Raw genomic sequence first — 19001 nt, 5'->3', positions numbered from 1 at the left:
AAGAGTCGAAGCTGGATAAATATTTGAAGAATGCATGAGTGAAGGAATGAATGGCTGAACAAATGAACAAGTAAACATGACGGTTTGTGGTCCAGAAAAAAAAGTTTAGTCCAGTGATGTAGGCATGAAGCCTGGATAATACCTACCTTGGTGTGTCTTAGGGCTACACAAAGACCACGCTCAAAATGACCCGAAGGAGCCAGTTTAAAAGGACTCACTTGGGGACTTCCTTGGAGGTCCAGTGGTTAAGACTCGGAAAAAAAAAAAAAAAGGACTCACATAAGAAGAATGTGGAGAGAGGACAGCCAGGTGAGGTGGCCAGAGGTTCATGTAGGGTGGCGCCATGACGCCCAACAGACACTTGTGAAGATAAACAGACTGTATAACTAGGCTAGCAGTCATCTGCATCTGTGGGTACAACTTCCAACAGTCTTCACACTGTGTAAAGTGGTTATGCTTCCACATGGTGGGTGGGCTCGAGTTTAATTTCGATGACTGTGTTGGATGGAGGGAGGGAGGCCTGAGAGGCTTGGGTGACAGCAGAGAATGATGGGGAGGCTGAAGAAACAGAGAGGACCTTTGTGGGAAGAGAGAAAGATGATGGGGAGGCCTGAAGAAGAGGCGATGAAGGAAACTAGTAAAGACAATAAGAGGAAAGAGAAGGTGAAGACCAGAAAGGGAGGCAGGAGCCTTCAGCAGCTCCCTATGACTTTCAGCGTCCAAGTCAAACTCAGCTCAACCCCAGAGCCCCATGGGCTCCTCTCTGAATCCCTCTCATGCCAGCCACAGGGACCCGGCACCTGGTGACAGTGTGTCATGGGCTTCACACCTCCACGCCTTCCCTCAAGCTATTCCCACTGCCTCCTGGAGCTAATTTTAACATTCCTCAAAGGTCACTAAAGGGCGACTTCACCCCAGGTCTTCCCGGACCCCAGAGTTCTCTTCTCTTCCCGAAGCACCCAGGCACCAAGGATAGCCAGGCTCAGCGAGCACTTCTCTGGGGTCCTGTGGTTGTTAATTTTGTTGTTTATCTCATCTCTTAGACAGTGAGCTTCCTGCAGGCAGAAACTTTGACTAATTGCCTTTTGTAGCTCCAGGGTGCAATCTGGCTGGCCCATGAAAGATGTTCCATAAACATTTGTTGAAAAGAATTGCAGCAGAAGAATTCTGCTCTCACTGAAGTTTTGAATAACAAATAAAACCCGGGGCTATATCTTCACAGCATATTTAAGAACACAACTATTTTTAAATCATGAAAACACATGTTCTTCACTGACTCCACTCTGGGCCCTCAAGGATATGGTTTCTCACTCTTTGACTTGAGCCCAGTGGGTTCCTACAAAGTGGGACCATATAGGGAATTATCAGAAGCGGCTGGGAAGCCAGCCTGCACGGGTTCGTCTATAACCTATGGGTTCTGTATAACCTTGCACGAGCTCCTCTCACTTCTCTGTGGCTCAGGGTCCTCATCTGTAAAACAGGACAACAATACCAGGATGGCAAGGCTATTTGGTGGATTAAAGGAGTTAAAAAGGCAGTGAGTAGAAGGGTGTCCCTAAGACTCTGCAAGCTTACTACGTCTTAAGTATCATGAAACGTGTGTCTTCCCCTAGTATGACACCTGCGTTATTCATTCAACAGAAACCGATCGCTTACTAGGTGCGCGGCCAGGCAGCGGCGGGAGTTCACCCCGCACTGCAATCCTTCAGGAGGGCGCACCCCCTTGCCCTGCTTCCATCAGATCCTGAACTGAATGTGAGCAGGCAGTAAAATTAAGAAAAGGGCACAGTGGGGCTTCCCTGGCGGCACAGTGGTTAAGAGTCTGCCTGCCAGTACAGAGGACACGGGTTCGAGCCCTGGTCCGGGAAGATCCCACATGCCATGGAGCAACTAAGCCCGTGCGCCACAACTACTGAGCCTGAGCTCTAGAGCCCGTGAGCTACAACTACTGAATCTTGCCCGCCTAGAGCCTGTTTTCCGCAACAAGAGAAGCCACCGCAATGAGAAGACCGCTCACCGCACTAGAGAAAGCCGGCGTGTAGCAATGAAGACCCAACGCAGACAAAAATAAATAAATAAAATAAATTTATTTTTTAAAAAAAGAAAGAAAAGGCACAGTTCTCTACGTGGAAAAGCTTCCTCACGCCTCTATCCTCAAAGTGTGGTCTCGGACCAGCACCCTCGGCATCACCTGGGAGCTCGTTAGAAACGCGGGTTCAGACCTACTTCAGCGGGGCGGGGGCAGACCCGCGGCCCCAGTCCTCGGAAGGCCCCTCGCCGGCGGGAGCCGAACCTCGGGCGGGCCCCGCGGAGCAGTCAGCACACACATTGGTGTTGGGGCGGCTGCGGGCGCCGGGCTGGAGCTGGCTGGTTACCTGTCAGGCACACTCGACAGGCCCACGCCCTTGGCCCGGGATCCAGGTAACCGAGGTGACCGGCCGGCCGGAGTCCCAGCGCCACCTGGCGGTCAAATATAGGACCTGCCCTTTCCCGGCTAAGGGAGTACCCGCTGCCCGGTGTTCGAGTGAAGGGACACGGGTCCCTGGGGCCGCTAGCTCCCTCAACACCCGGCGGGGCAGTCAGACCCCAAGCAGCCCCCGCCACTTGCCCGGGAACCACCGTTCCCAGAGGACGCAGCTGCAGAACCCAGAGCTCCCACGGAAGGCACCAGGACCTGGAGAAGGGCTCTGCAGTTCCCCTCCGAGCCACGAGATGACGCTAGTGATCAATTTCTTTCCCAGTTTTCCGTCCGCGTTCAAACTCTGTGCCTCTCTCGCTCCAAGAAACATCGGTCTCGCGAGACCTCTCGGAAACTTACAAAACCGGAAGCTGTGTGTGGATTTCTTCCCTTTTGTGGCCATCGCTGAAGCGCTAACGGGTGAGTTTGCCGGGACGACGCGTATAATCTGCAGCCATCCGTTCACGGGCACGGTGTATCTCGACCCCGGGGGCCCCGATACTGTTCCGGTGGCCGAGTAGCAGCCGGGAAGGGGGGCCAGGATGGTCTCGACCTTCCTCCTAGCTCAAGGCCCGCCGGGGTGGGGAAGGGAGGAGGAAAGAGGATTTGGGGACTTCGAAACGGGAGCTGAAGGGGAGAGGGCCTATGGTGATGGAGTCTAGTCTGGGCAGTGTAGTTTCCTAAAGAATGGTCTCAGGATAACTTCTTGGTAAATCTACTGAACTTTCAGACGGCGCTCGCCCATTGGAAGGCTTTTTGGACCCGAGTTATGTGCATTTTCCAGGTTCGGGATGAGGGCCTGATTTCATTCATTTGGGATGGGGCTAAATGTGTTCACGCTCAAGTTCGCAGATTAACGTTGGTTGGTCTTTCTAAAACGTGATGTGATGTTGAATTGTCAGTCTGCTTTGCCCTAATTCAGCGGAAATATAAGGCCTGTTTTAGCTTTCTTACGCAGTGGTTATGCAGTTTGAGAGTGTAAACAAAAAGTTTAATTACAACAGGTGTGTTGGTAATGGAACGTTCTTCTGTTCCATAAGCAAATACAGAAAACATCCCAGTAAAACAGTTCACTACAAGCAGTTTTTGATGAAGTTAAAGAATGTGACAGCTTTTGTGAGCATTCTGAACTTTCCAGATGAAATTGTTGCAGTTACTTGTTTGTAAACTGAGATTTGGTCATTTAAGGGTTTACACCTCTTTTAACTTTTTATTTAGCCGAAATGAAGTTCAATCCCTTTGTGACTTCTGACCGAAGCAAGAACCGGAAAAGGCATTTCAATGCGCCTTCCCACATTCGCAGGAAAATTATGTCTTCCCCTCTTTCTAAAGAGCTGAGACAGAAATACAATGTCCGATCCATGCCCATCCGGAAGGATGATGAAGTTCAGGTATGTGCCGTGTTCAGGTCATCTTGGCGAATATCCCGCACGTTAGGCACAGACGATGGATTGCATTCTGAGAGCGATACATCTGAGACATTGGCTCCCAGAACAGCATTGCAAAAGGAGTTGAGCTGGGGACTAAACAAAAAGCATGTAGCTTCCTTCACCTTTACACTTTGGTGAAAATCAGTTGTCTCAGGCGTCAGATGCAGTCATAATTAAACAGAAGAAAGGGGGTTTGGAACCAGAATCTTAGTTTGGAGTTATCTTTTTCTGGGTGTGTTTGGGCATTGGAGAGGCATTTGAGGACCAGTAAACAATTCTGTGCCTGAATCAAAATCCATATATAAGTTACAAGTGAGCTGTAGTTCCATATGATTGTTTGAGAGTACCAGTAAATAAGTTGTCAAGTCTATTTAAGTGAAAACGTCTATTAATGTTTCTTAGCTGTAACTTGCAGCTAGTGATTAAGATTCAAGCAGTCTCTAAAGCAGCTTACACGTTACCAGCATTTCATGAGATGAATAGCCATTTGTCGCTCCTGTGCTGGCGCTAAAATTGCCAGTAGGTTTTGGAGGCAGTCTCTGCTTTCTCCAACTGGGAAGAAACATCTGTTCAGAAGCACTTTGGCAAGCTGAGGGTCGTTGGGACTTGCGGGTACAGAACGATGTTAGTTAACCTCAGGGAAAGAAGTGGCATGTTTCCTTAAATATTAGCTGCTGCCCACTCTTTGGCACTTAGTTGGGCCCTTTAATGGGTTGTGAATTTAATATTTATGGCCTGTTGTTCCCTTTGAGATGGAGTGACAGTTTCCTTGTCAACTCGGTACAAAAAACCAAGGTGGGCTTGTTCCTCGTTTTTAACCTTTTAACAAGCCCACCACTGCTGGTGGGTCATCAGTTGTAGGATGCACTGTCCATCACTGTAGATTTATATGGAGCATAGTTTATTTCCAGGTTAATTGAAGCCAGAGATAGAATTATTGGCACGTTTCCATGAATGATTAGGTCTTTCAAAATTGGAAGATCCTGTGTATCTGATAACGTGAATGATGTTTACCTGATTTTCCTGATAGGTTTCCTGATTTTCAAGTTTAATATTCTTATGCTGATTTTCCTGATTTTCAAGTTTCCTGATTTTCAAGTTTAATATTCTTTTAACCTGATAGGTTTCCTGATTTTCAAGTTTAATATTCTTTTAACCACATATATCTTTTATTTTTGAATTTGCATTTAGGTTGTACGAGGGCACTACAAAGGGCAGCAAATTGGCAAAGTAGTCCAGGTTTACAGGAAGAAGTACGTCATCTACATTGAACGAGTGCAGCGGGAGAAGGCTAATGGCACAACTGTCCACGTGGGCATTCACCCCAGCAAGGTGGGTGTTTTTAAGAATGCTTGAGAGGGGAGAAGGAAATTTTAACAGTTATTTTGTATGTGTATTTAACGTACCTTTTCCTTAAAAGCTATTAGTAAGCTGATCGATCAATCTAAAAATGAATAGATCTTAAAATATAGGAAATTGGGTAATTTTTAGATAATATGGAGCTGATACCCTGTGTATTAAACAGAATTGAGTAAACAGTAAGGCACATTTACAGCCCTGCAAAGTAGGTATTAAGTCATTTGCAGATGGAAAAAATCTGGACCTCAGGGTCTAGATCCCATTGATAGTGGTATCTAAGCCAAAATAGAAGATAATGGTGTGATTCTCATGTCCTGGACTTTAATGTGAATTCTCCAATACTGCTGTCTAATTTCTCTCAATTAAAAAAATATGTTTAATATAAAGGTAACAAATGTGCTTGGTGCCTATTCAGATAATGAGGTGTTCGTTTCTTTAAGATCTTGAGTTGGCACCACAAATCTAATCTTCAAACTACAGGAAAGTCGCAAGACTAGTACAGCTGTTGCATATCTTTCACCTAGAATTCACAACCTCCATTTTCTTTGCCCTTTGCCCTGCCCACTAGTGGATTACAAACATCCTGGCACTTCACCTCTAATTACGTCAGTGTGTATCTCTTAAGAGCGAAGGCTTTCCCATTCTTTACTACAGTCTTATTTTTGCCCCCAACTAGATGAGCCGTTGTCAAGGTCACCAATCCAGTGACCAGTTCTTAGTGTTTTATGAACTTAATGCAGCATTTGACAGTTGATCTCCCTCTTTGTGGCTCATCTTCATCTCTTATTCCAGACAAACCTCAATATCCAGTTGACTAGTTTGCATGTCAACTTGGATACCCAATCACTATCTCATACCTGACATGTTTTTTTTTTTTTCAAGATTCTGAATTTTATTTTATTTTATTTTATTTTTTATTTATTTTTTTTATTTTATTTTATTTTTTTAACATCTTTATTGGAGTATAATTGCTTTACAATGGTATGTTAGTTTCAGCTTCACAACAAAATGAATCAGTTATATATACACATACATTCCCATATCTCTTCCCGCTTGCGTCTCCCTCCCTCCCACCCTCCCTATCCCACCCCTCCAGGCGGTCACAAAGCACCGAGCTGATCTCCCTGTGCTATGCGGCTGCTTCCCACTAGCTAACTACCTTACTTTTGGTAGTGTATATATGTCCATGCCTCTTTATCGCTTTGTCACCGTTTACCCTTCCCCCTCCCCATAGCCTCAAGTCCATTCTCTAGTAAGTCTGTGTCTTTATTCCTGTTTCACCCCTAGGTTTTTCATGACATTTTTTTTTAAATTCCATATATATGTGTTACCATACGGTATTTGTCTCTCTCTTTCTGACTTACTTCACTCTGTATGACAGACTCTAGGTCTATCCACCTCATTACAAATAGCTCAATTTCGTCTCTTTTTATGGCTGAGTAATATTCCATTGTATATATGTGCCACATCTTCTTTATCCATTCATCCGATGTTGGACACTTAGGTTGTTTCCATCTCTGGGCTATTGTAAATAGACCTGCAATGAACATTTTGGTACATGACTCTTTTTGAATTATGGTTTTCTCAGGGTATATGCCCAGTAGTGGGATTGCTGGGTCATATGGTAGTTCTATTTGTAGCTTTTTAAGGAACCTCCATACTGTTCTCCACAGTGGCTGTATCAATTTACATTCCCACCAACAGTGTAAGAGGGTTCCCTTTTCTCCACACCCTCTCCAGCATTTATTGTTTCTAGATTTTTTGATGATGGCCATTCTGACTGGTGTGAGATGATATCTCATTGTAGTTTTGATTTGCATTTCTCTAATGATTAGTGATGTTGAGCATTCTTTCATGTGTTTGTTGGCACTCTGTATATCTTCTTTGGAGAAATGTCTATTTAGGTCTTCTGCCCATTTTTGGATTGGGTTGTTTGTTTTTTTGTTATTAAGCTGCATGAGCTGCTTATAAATTTTGGAGATTAATCCTTTGTCCGTTGCTTCATTTGCAAATATTTTCTCCCATTCTGAGGGTTGTCTTTTGGTCTTCTTTATGGTTTCCTTTGCTGCGCAAAAGCTTTGAAGTTTCATTAGGTCCCATTTGTTTACTTTTGTTTTTATTTCCATTTCTCTAGGAGGTGGGTCAAAAAGGACCTTGCTGTGATTTATGTCATAGAGTGTTCTGCCTATGTTTTCCTCTAAGAGTTTGATAGTTTCTGGCCTTACATTTAGGTCTTTAATCCATTTTGAGCTTATTTTTGTGTATGGTGTTAGGGAGTGATCTAATCTCATACTTTTACATGTAGCTGTCCAGTTTTCCCAGCACCACTTATTGAATAGGCTGTCCTTTCTCCACTGTACATTTCTGCCTCCTTTGTCAAAGATAAGGTGACCATATGTGCGTGGGTTTATCTCTGGGCTTTCTATCCTGTTCCATTGATCTATCTTTCTGTTTTTGTGCCAGTACCATACCGTCTTGATAACTGTAGCTTTGTAGTATAGTCTGAAGTCTGGGAGCCTGATTCCTCCAGTTCCTTCTTTCGTTCTCAAGATTGCTTTGGCTATTCGGGGTCTTTTGTGTTTCCATACAAATTGCAAAATTTTTTGTTCTAGTTCTGTGAAAAATGCCAGTGCCTGACATGTTTAAACTCCTGGTTTTATCCTTGAACCCTCTTGCAGTTTGTTACCGTCCCTGTGTGTGGCAGCTTTGTCCTAATGGCTCAGGCCAAAATGTCATTATATACCCCACATGAGTCGATAAGACCTGTTGACTGCTGTCACATTGTATCCAGAATATTGTTACCATCTGAGTGGCCTACAAGACTGATCACCAGCTACTACTTCTTTTTATTTATTTATTTATTTTTGGCTGCATCGGGTCTTCCTTGCAGCACGCACAGGCTTTCTCTAGTTGCGGCGAGTGGGGGCTACTCTTCGTTGTGGTGCACCGGCTTCTCATCGCGGTGGCTTCTCTTGCTGCACAGCACGGGCTCTAGGCACACGGGCTTCAGTAGTTGTGGCTCGTGGGCTCTAGAGTACAGGCTCAGTAGTTGTGGCACACGGGCTTAATTGCTCCGTGGCACGTGGGATCTTCCCCGACCAGGGCTTGAACCCGTGTCCCCTACACTGGCAGACGGATTCTTAACCACTGCGCCACCAGGGAAGTCCCATCACCAGCTACTTCTTGATGTCACCTTATTCCACTCTCTGTGTTCTAGTCCACTGGCCTCTTTACTGTTCCTACAGCCATGCTACTCAGTGTGTCTGCTGGTTGGCAGGATCACCTGGCAACTTCATAGAATTGTACATTCTGTTCCCAGGTCTACTGAAGCAGAATTTGGGGGTGGGACGCAGGGGTCTATTTTAATAAGCCCTCCAGACACACTCAAATTTGAGAAACACACCTGTTAAACTTAGAAGTTCTTCTGTCTCTGGACTTCTGTGCTTGCTGTTCTGTTTGGAATACTCTACCCTTCTTATCAGGTCTCTGTTCAAATATAGACCTTTCCGTGAGGCTTTGCCTAATCTCGATTATGATTTAGCCCCTGTCATCCAGCATTCCATCTCATATTAGATATAACCTCCATGGCGGTGGAGATTGTCTTTTGGTCGCTATGCTATATTTCCAGACCTTGTTCAGTGCTGTCTTTGCCTTCCCTCACCTTCCTCTCTAAGACTAAAATTTATCATAATCTGGGTGTCTTTAGTGACAGGTCTGTTGGAATAAGGTCTGTTCTATGACTTCACTAAAGGTTTTGCAGGTTGAAGCCTGTGTGAAGGCTACATTTAATTTCCAACCTTGTGGTACTAACGTTACTATAGAAACAAAAACGTGTATGACGTTAGCTTATAAAACTGAGAGGAGTGGAATAGTTGAAACGTTTTGCAATAGAAAAAGCTGATTTTGTAATAAAGCACAGAAGAGGACGTGAGAAGAATCACCAGTGCCACGTTGCCTTCTCCTTTGTTGGCTGAGCATTAGTGAACGTTTAAATTTAAGCCAGGTTTGGGGGTAAAGAATCATTTCTGGCGCTTCAGTGTTTAGGCATCCACTCCCACAGGTGTGGGGAATGGCACTGAATGTTGGGCTTCCCATGTGTTCTGTGTCGGTAATTGTTTAAAGCTCAGGAGCATTTTTTCTTATTTGTCTGCAGGTGGTTATCACCAGACTAAAACTGGACAAAGACCGCAAAAAGATCCTCGAACGTAAAGCCAAGTCTCGCCAAGTAGGGAAGGAAAAGGGCAAATATAAGGAAGAAACAATTGAGAAGATGCAGGAATGAAGTGATCTTGTTTACAACTTTCATTAAAAACTGTTAAAATGAAGAGTCTTTGTTTATGTGTGGTGCTTTGAGACACTGACTAGATTTCGGTGGGTCAGTTTTCAGGGAAAACATTCAGGTGATGTTAGCTATCTAGGGGCGGACTACCCTTATCTTGTGGCTTGATTCCAGTAATGAAAAGTACTGTTTAGAGAGAGTTGGTTTTTTAACCAACTTTGAGCATCAGTTCTTTTTAAAAAAATTTATTAAAAAAAAAAAAAATTATTTATTTTTAGCTGCGTTGGGTCTTCGTTGCTACGCTTGGGCTTCTCATTGCGGTGGCTTCTCGCTGGGGAGCGCGGGCTCTAGACCACAGGCTCAGTAGTTGAGGCGCACGGGCTTAGCTGCTCTGCAGCATGTGGGATCTGCCAGGACCAGAGCTCGAACCCGTGTCCCCTGCATTGGCAGGCGGATTCTTAACCACTGCGCGACCGGGGAAGTCCCAAGCATCAGTTCTTTAATGATTGAAATGCTTTCTAACAATATTCCGAGATCGGGACTGATAAAATAGTGATTTTCTTTTACAGAGGCAGCAGCACTTTGGGGTAAAGCTGAATACCCGAGGACCCCCTTTACAACCTTGTTTTCTGCACTGATGTTGTGTGAGTGCTGTTAGACCAAAACGAATCTTTAGCTTACAATCTGAAGCAAAAAGTGCTCACCTAAAATGCAGTTTCTCCTAGAGGATTAAGCGATACCGTGCACAGAGTAATTGTTGGCAACACCTTCCTCACTCTAGACTTAAGCATTTAAACGTGTAGGACGATGAATGGGGTTTACTTTCCAGGCTGGAGGCGAGCATTTACTTATCTTGGAGCCTTTACGACAACGTGTGGAAATAGGTGACCAATTTTGCCGCCGCCGGAGACCTGAGTTAGTGGCTGGCTTAGCCAAGGGTCGCACCTGGGCCCGGCCCCAGCTATCACCTCAGTGATCTCACTCACCGCAGCTTCCGCCGAGCACGCTGCAGGCTGGGCAGGACTCCGGAACACAGCCTTCGTAACCGAGAAAAGGAGTAAGGTTTCTTCCCGCCGCGGCGTCTGCGGACTGGCCCTCGGGGGGGCGGGGCTTCCGGCCGGCGCGGAGCCGCTTCCGGCCGGCACGGCCGGCCTCAGCCGCCGCGGACCCACGCGGGCGGGAAAAGACCGGGCGGCGCTGGCGGACGCAGCCGTGGGTGGGGCGGGCTCCAGGCACAGCGGCCCTGGAGTATTCCTTTTCCCTTCCGGACCTCCCTCTCCTGCAAAACCACCCGGATCGGCCTCTTTTCCCGCTGCCCTGGCTCATTCATTTCACTCCTCCCCCGGAGTTGGCCGCCCTTGGAGGAGTGGGCGGGCCCGACTAGCAGGCGGAACCCGCGTGGAGCCTGGCGCGGTGGTGCCGAGACCGCGGAACCCAGGACGGCACAAAGGACTTGATGCCCGAACCAGGTCATTATCTGCATTATCACTGAGTCTTCCCAACAACTCGTTGTGATGGAGAGTGGTATTCTCCCCATTTTATAGTTGCGGAAAATGAAGCCTCAGTAACTTTGCCCAGCCTACTCACACAGTAAATAATAGCGTCAGAAATTGACTTACCATGCCTCTGCAATGCCTCTCTTCTATACTTGTAAGCCAAGTGTTTGACAAATGCCCTTTGAACATCTTTCGTCTCAGCTCTGTATTCATCTGCCCTCTGAGGGGATACAGCGAGGTAGAAGCCTCAGCCCCTGCCTTCTAGGTTTGTACACCTGAACCAGTCGACTGAAAATGCAAAGCGCTCCAGTGAGTGGTGCAGGCTGTTCAGAGGCGGGAGAGATGGCAGTCAGCTGGAGTGCATCAGGAAGGATGCTGATTTGAGCTGGGTGTGATTTGGAAGAACCTGTTCCAGGTCCGGGACAGCCAAAGCAAAGACTCGCAGGTGGGTGAGGAAGGAAGATCTTTCCAGTTTTCTCTAAACAAGCTCATTTATCAGCCCGCCAGCACAGATCACACCAGGAAGTTGGCCGTCTTTCTTTGGGGCCTCGTTTCTTTCCTTTTGCTTTAGAGCAGGTGTTGAAAACTCAGGTAACTACAGGGGTGGGCAGCTAAGGTAAATAGTAGCTGGCTTAAAGACTGTGGGAAACCGAGTGTAGTCTATCTAAAGGGAGTGGCTGCCTCTCTACTCCAGCCAGTTGTTGCCAAGTAGCAAAGCTCCCAGTATGACTGGATCGTCCCATTTTTCAGGAAAGCCAGAAACCTAGATTTTTATATGGACTCCCCAGTCTGTAAATATAGGTAAACCGTTCAATTTTTTAAAAACAAACAACTGGGTAGACTAACCAACATATGTCTATTAGCCAAATGTGACTCTAGGGCTGTGCTTTAGAATTTCATGGTATAGGGTGAGGACCATTTCTCATATTAAAGACTGAGATTTTTCCATCTTTTGATTATAAACTATTTCTAGCGTGTCTTCTTCATTCTTTTATGGGATGGAGATGAGGCCTTGCCTTCCCGTGTAGTTCCTTGAAGGGCCTCAGATAGCAGCCAGTGCAGCCAGTTTCTGAGAGATGCTGGTTTCAGTGAGGAGTCTGGAAGGTGCTCCTGGATCCCGTTGAATATCTTGTGGTTTCAAGTCTCTTCTAAGGACTGTGGGATGGTAATACCTATTCTTTGGGAAACAAAGCCCCATGTCAATGATTATATGGGACTGGTGGATGAAACAGACTGGTTTACTTACTGTAGGACTTCTCAGAGCCTTTAAAAATGTCAGTTTGCACTGAGGGTCTTGAGCTCAGGCTTAAAGAGCATATTAAAAACATTCTGTTTCTTCGATCCTGAAATGCATGTTTTTCACCTTTAAAAAATCTGGATGTGTGGGCAATTCCCTGGCGGCTCAGTGGTTAAGACTCTGTACTTCCACTGCAAGGGGCACGGGTTCAGTCCCTGGTTGGGGAACTAAGATTCCGCATGCCGTGCAGCGTGGCAAAAAAAAAAACATCTGGATATGTTCATTTAATATAGGGCCTCAGTTTTTCCTCTCAAAAAAAAATTGTCATTATGTCAGTGGTTTTACAGTCAGTAGTGTCCTTAGAATCAGGAATGTTCCATGGTTAACCAGTGATGCCAGTCGAGGGAATTCGAAGCCTTTTTAGTGGAGGACATTCAGGATCTGGAAGCAGGCTCAGCTTAACTGAGACTCTTGCTCAGAGCTTTAATTGTTTCCATCGGGACTTCCCTGGTGGTCCAGTGGTTAAGACTCCACACTCCCAGTGCGGGGGGCCCGGGTACCATCCCTGGTCAGGGAACTAAATCCCATATGCATGCCACACCAAGATCCCGTGTGCCACAACTAAGACCCAGCATGGCCAAACAAATACTAAAATATATATATATATTTTTTTTTTAAATGTTTCCATCTTTCTCTGCTTCTCAGAATTCTGCCCTACCCCTCAGCTCTTCATCTGATGGCTGGCATCTCAGGGATCTTGTTTTCCTAAGATTATTGGAATTCCTGTGATCGTCACATGAACTCTTCCCCTGGCCTCATCACCATCCTGTGTTCCAGAGTTGTTCTAACTAAGGAACCTCGGTTTAGACACCTGAGTATCAAGTTCTCTTCCGGAGGAATTCTCCAATCTTGGTGGAGTGCGGACTCCATTTGGGGTATCTCTTTGGCATGATAATCTCCTGACATATCTCTATGTCCCTAGATGTAATCTTTTCATTTCTTGAAACAGGCCCTGCTGCCTCGTCAGAACCATCAAGCCTGTACCTAAAAGTGTCTCCCGGCCTTGGAGTGCTCAAGTTCTCTTGGACTCTCTGCTTCGTTCTGGAAATATGTGGGCTCCAGCTCAGGCAGTGTCAAAACAGGTCAGGCCTACAGACCTCCCAGGAGGACAAAACCCCTCTTCCTCACCCACGTAGCTGGACTCATCTTGCTGGATATGAGACCTTTCCTCTCCCTCTGTTATCTTTTCTTTGTGTAGTACTCACGTGACTGACATTCAGTCATGCATGTGGGCACGCCTTTGTTCCCAATACCTCTACTGTCTCTTTCCTAGTCCTGCTGCAGCTACTCCTTAGCCCAGGACCCGAGAAAGAACCGTCCCTGTGGCAGCAGCTGGTGTCATTTCGGGAGGCAGTGACATTTGAGGATGTGACCAGAGATTGGAAGTGTCAAGAGACCTCTCAGAAGGATTGCAGCAGGGCACAATGCTGGACAGTTGCAAGAAGCCAGTCCCTCAGCGTAAGGACTTGTCTTCATTTACTAATCCTGTGTACAATCGATGGGGAAAACCATCATTTAAAAATATCCCAGGAATTCCCTGGCCATCCTGTAGTTAGGACTCCACGCTTCCACTGCAGGGGATCCGGGTTCGATCTCTGGTCGCGGAACTGAGGTTCCCCCCCGCCATCCCCCTGCAACCCCGCCACAAGCCACGTGGTGCGGCCAAAAAAATCCCCGAAAAATCCCACCGCGTTCTCCTTGAGTCTCCTAAAATGAGGACAGACTCTTCAGCCACAAGAAATTAAGTTGATTGTGGGAAAGCTGAAAAGCCGTCTCTGGTGCTAACTTCAAGTTCACAACTTACTATTGTTATGTGGGTTCCTTCTAGCAACGTTCTCCCATTTATATTATTTTAAAAGGAATGGAGAACGAGAGATCAGCCTATTATTGCCTTAGGCATTTCCATTTATCCTCTCCTCTTCAGTTAGCAAAGACGAATTAATAGGTTTCACTGTTTGAGCTAACAGTTTTATTAGTTACTCTGTTTGCCTAAAGTCAAAAATTACTACATATCTGTATATATATCTTGCTGATTTAAAATTCTGTTGACAAAAAAAAAAAAAAAAATTCTGTTGACATGCTCTGGTTATGAATGGGCCCAGTGGGCCCTCTAGTTATCTTTATTCTTTATTTATTTGGTTGTGCCTGATCTTAGTTGCAGCGGGTGGGCTCGTTAGTTGTGGCATGTGAGCTCTTAGTTGCGGCATGCATGTGGGATCTAGTTCCCTGACCAGGGATTGAACCCGGGGCCCCTGCATTGGGAGCATGGAGTCTTAACCACTGTGCCACCAGGGAAGTCCCTCTAGTTATCTTTATTCTGTTATTGCTTTATACTATTACTTTAGTAATCTTTCTTCCATATGTTCAAAAATCAGATGAAAGAGTTAATGAGGAACTTTAGAGGGAAAGTCTTCCAGATGGAATATCAGCAAATTTAACCTTGTTCTGTTTCATTCTACCTTTCTTAGGATCCTTCTTCCAATTAGTTCCCCATGATGCCACAGAGAGCTGGAAATGATCCCCCTGGGGTTTCAAATCCAAGTGAAATGGAAAAGGAGATAAGTAACATGAGAGAAAAGTTTCTCATCAGCGTGACAAAGTTAGTGGAAAGCAAAAGTTACAACAGCAAGGTATTTTCCAAAGAAAAGTACTTTCAAACAATAAAGGAAGTGAGAGAAGCTAAGGAGAAGGGGAGGAAGTCATCACGTGATTATCGCCGTGCAGCAAAATACGACGTGATCTCTGTGCAAGGCACAGAGAAACTAATAGAGGCTACTCATGGAGAACGGGATCGAATACGGTATTATGTACACAAGGAAGAGCTGTTTGACATTCTTCATGACACACATCTCAGTATTGGCCATGGCGGGCGGACGCGCATGCTCAAGGAGCTTCAAGGAAAATATGGGAACGTCACCAAAGAAGTCATTGTCTTATATCTGACTCTGTGTAAACAGTGCCACCAGAAGAACCCAGTATCCAAGAGAGGCCTCGCACCCAAGCCCGTGCCACTTAAGGACATTGACTCCAGATGCCAAGTTGAAATCCTTGACATGCAGTCAAATGCTGATGGTGAGTTCAGGTTTATTTTGTATTACCAGGACCACTTGACCAAGTTTATTATTTTACGGCCATTAAAAGCCAAAGAGGCCCATGAGGTGGTCTCTGTCCTGTTGGATATTTTCACAATTCTTGGTACACCCACGATGTTAGAATCTGACAGTGGCTTGGAGTTCACAAACCAGGTTGTCAATGAGCTCAATGAGGTATGGCCAGACCTAAAGATTGTCCCTGGTAAGTACCACCCTGGCCAAGGCCAGGGCTCCCTGGAGCGAGCAAGCCGTGATGTCAAGAACATGCTAAGTGCCTGGATGCAGAGTCACCATTCACATCACTGGGCTGAAGGCCTGCGATTCATGCAGATGGTGAGGAATCAGGCCTTTGATGTTTCCTTGCAGCAAAGTCCATATGAGGCGATGTTTGGTTGTAAAGCCAAATTTGGACTCTATTCCTCACACTTACCCCGGGAAACTGTGTCTGTTTTACAAACAGAAGAAGAACTAGAAATTGCTGAAGAACAGCTAGAAAGCAGCCTTTGGATCAGGCAGGAAGAAAGAGCTGAGGTCGGAGCAGACCGATCTGACATGGACGAGGACGTCAATTCCACTCCTCCCAAAGCTGCAGAGCCCAGCACCTCCCAAGGGGCCCCAGGTCTCTTTTGCTGGTGAACAGACACCTGCCTCTGGGCACCGTGTAGCCACCTGAGAACTGTTGCCAAGGCCCCAGATGAAAGGAATGAAGGCCACACTCTCAGGAAAGCTGTCCATGGTAGTCCTGGCTCACAGGGGGAAAGCAACTTGGGTCTCTGATCTCGGGCTGCCATAAAAAATTACCACAAATGTGGAGGCATAAAACAACAGCACTTTCTTCTCCCACAGTTCTGGAGGCTAGAGGTCTGACATCAAGCTGTTGGCAGGGTTCGTCGCTCTGGAGGCTCTGAGGGAGAATCCATCCCATGCCTTTCTCCTTTGGTGGCTGCCGGCAGTCCTTGCATCCCTTGGCCTAGAGCAGCACAAATCCAGTCTCTGCCTCGTCTGCACGTGGGTCTTCTCCCCTCTGCCTGTGTGCTCCTTTTCTGTCTCTTACAAGGACACTGTTGGACACCAAATCTATGTCATTGGACTTAAGGCCCATCCTAATTGAGGATGATCTCATCTCAAGATCCTTTTTATTTACTTTTGGCTGCACTGGATCTTCGTTGCTGCAAGTGGGCTTTCTCTAGTTGCGGCGAGCGGGATCTACTCTTTGTTGCAGTGTGCAGGCTTCTCCTTGCTGTGGCTTCTGTTGTTGCAGAGCACGGTCTCTAGGTCTGTGGGCTTCAGTAGTTGTGGCACACAGGCTCAGTAGTTGTGGCTCGCGGGCTCTAGAGCACAGGCTCAGTAGTTGTGACGCACAGGCTTAGTTGCTCCATGGCATGTGGGATCTTCCCAGACCAGGGCTCGAACCCGTGTCCCCTGCATTGGCAGGCGGATTCTTAACCACTCTGCCACCAGGGAAGTCCCTCAAGATCCTTGATTTCATCTGTGAAGACCCTTTTTCCAAGTAAGGTCACATTCACAGATGCCAGGGATTTGGACTTGGACGTATCTTTTGGGGGGGCTGCAGTTCTACCAACTACAGTCAGTGGAAGAGTATGTTAGCCTGCAGAACATGAACTGATAGGGTCTGAAGCCTGTAGAGCTGGTGGGACTGCCTTACATATATCTAGTGCCTGTTCCTGCTTCTAGACACATAACCCAGAAGATGGGGGCATCAGAGAAAAAGATGTAGGTGAAGGACAAATAACGAGAAGAAAAGAGGTTGATCTAACATGCCCCAGAGATTGCCTGCTTCAAGAGAAACCTGATGTACCATGCCCGCTCTCAGAATGGCACCCACAGGGATTATTGTGTGATGTGTCTGAAACATATTTTAAAAATAGGTCAAAATTAAGGCATGGCTGGGATTTGGGTCTGAGTCTGCCAGTTTTCTATACCTCAGGCACGGCACAACATGTATTCTTGGAAAGGGTGAGTGCATTCCAGGAAGTGACTAGTAGCAGGGAAACAACTAAGCACTCCTGAGCAAAATACAAAAGTTGGCCTGAGGTCACTGCTCCAACCAGAGAAGAATAGAGCAAAGGCCAGTCTGGGTCATAGTTCAGAGTAAAGGGGAGAGTAATGCCCAGGATCTGTGCGCTGCTGTATTCTCAAGGCCTGGAAGAGTACATAGCCCATCAGAGGTGTTCAGAAAGGATTTGCTGAGTGAACAAATGATTCTTCAGAGATGGACACTGGGAAGAAGGGGGCTGCAGTCCCTTATTCTCCCGTTCATTCTTCCTGCATCTCAAAACCATTCTGATTGCCCCTGGCGCTGGTTTCCTCTTCTGAAAGAGGCAAGAACAGTCCTGATGCCGCCTACCTCATGGGGTCTTTGTGAAAGACGGTGAGATAAGGCATGTGAAGTTCTAGATGTAAGTTGTCCTTGCTATCAGCAGATCTTATCCTCCTTGTGAGCTTTGGAGATCTCTGTCCGTTGCCATTCCTTTGCTGATTAAACAGTGTTAAGCTGGATATCCAGGAAGGCTGCATTATTATTAGAAAGGAGATGATACCACTTTCCAGCTTGTTTCGGGGGGACCAGAATCTTGCGCTATCCTTGGCCAGCACCTCACGTTCCATCCTTTCTGTATCGCTCAGGCTAGCAGGGCCTTGGAGGCCCAACTCGACTGATGTTGTCAGCCCTCCCCGCATGCTGACTTCCTGGTTGCGGAGCAAACCAGGAACCACATCATCAACTCATGTGGGTGGCAGGTGAAATGAGGCACGACGCTACTGCCTATCCCCGGGGGTGGCCACAAATAACGTAGGCTTCCGGAGCTGTTGCATCTGTCTTCCTCCTTTGGTCCTTAGGGTGGCAGTGGAGAGAGCGGGAGTGGACACCTAGACCCGGTCCAGCCTTACTCTACATTAACACATTTCAGCATCTGGAACAGAACTGACTGCTTTCAATTTGCAAATATATTTTGTCCACCTAATGTGTTTTTTTGTTTGTTTTTTGTTTTTTGCGGTACGCGGGCCTCTCACTGTTGTGGCCTCTCCCGTTGCGGAGCACAGGCTCCGGACGCGCAGGCTCAGCGGCCATGACTCACGGGCCCAGCCGCTTCGCGGCACGTGGGATCTTCCCGGACCGGGGCACGAGCCCGCGTCCCCTGCATCGGCAGGCGGACTCTCAACCACTGCGCCAGCAGGGGAGCCCCACCTAATGTTTTTTAAATGTAAAAAATTAATTGCCACCACTTTCAAAACAGAAGATTTCATATAAAAATCTGGATGTCCAGCACCTCTTGAAAACTTGGAAGATCTGGCCCCCCGCAACTCTGCACGGCAGCAGAGGACCAAGTGGTAACCCCCAGGAAGCAAGCCTGCGTTCTACACTTGGCCACCATCTGGGCCATTGCAGCATTTTTGCATATGCATTTCTGTGGCCTGTTGCTAAAGAAAGGCAAATGAAGTCAGAATGTGAATAAAGGCCAGAAACAGACCCATGCCTCTAGGAATTTATGATAAAAGGGACATTTCACAACTGGGAGGGGTTGTATTATTCAGTTAATGGTGCTGGTCAATTATACCTCAATTAAAAA

General features: G+C 46.6%; 2 protein-coding genes across 3 annotated transcripts; both read left to right on the top strand.

Moving 5' to 3' along the window:
* Positions 1-2748: 2748 nt before the first annotated feature.
* RPL26 (ribosomal protein L26) lies at positions 2749-9572 on the top strand. Of its 2 annotated transcripts, none has more exons than XM_004266861.4 (4): positions 2749-2878; positions 3677-3849; positions 5080-5220; positions 9401-9572. In XM_004266861.4, the coding sequence occupies exons 2-4, from the start codon at positions 3682-3684 to the stop codon at positions 9527-9529; spliced, it is 438 nt and encodes a 145-aa protein (XP_004266909.3). In that variant the 5' UTR covers positions 2749-2878; positions 3677-3681; the 3' UTR covers positions 9530-9572. The 2 variants fall into 2 exon arrangements, with proteins under 2 accessions (XP_004266909.3, XP_033278781.1); XM_033422890.2 differs by lacking the exon at positions 2749-2878 and adding an exon at positions 2958-3242.
* A 591-nt stretch (positions 9573-10163) lies between these two features.
* Positions 10164-18395, top strand: KRBA2 (KRAB-A domain containing 2). Its single transcript, XM_049701952.1, is given in 6 exon segments — positions 10164-10170; positions 10518-10742; positions 13593-13736; positions 13739-13777; positions 14244-14272; positions 14806-18395. Coding segments are annotated over 6 exon segments (1686 nt in total). The 3' UTR covers positions 16048-18395.
* Positions 18396-19001: the final 606 nt, after the last annotated feature.

The sequence above is a fragment of the Orcinus orca genome, chromosome 19 (genome assembly GCF_937001465.1).
Source record: "Orcinus orca chromosome 19, mOrcOrc1.1, whole genome shotgun sequence".
NCBI classification, from domain to species: Eukaryota; Metazoa; Chordata; class Mammalia; order Artiodactyla; family Delphinidae; genus Orcinus; species Orcinus orca.
The sequence above is the reverse complement of the archived record's forward strand: the minus strand, read 5'-3'. Positions and strand labels throughout refer to the sequence as shown.

Coding starts and splice junctions, on each gene's coding strand:
- RPL26 (XM_004266861.4), top strand. CDS start 3,682: ATGAAGTTCAATCCCTTTGTGACTTCTGACCGAAGCAAGAACCGGAAA. Junction 3,850..5,079: donor GGAAGGATGATGAAGTTCAG/GTATGTGCCGTG, acceptor ATTTGCATTTAG/GTTGTACGAGGGCACTACAA. Junction 5,221..9,400: donor TGGGCATTCACCCCAGCAAG/GTGGGTGTTTTT, acceptor ATTTGTCTGCAG/GTGGTTATCACCAGACTAAA.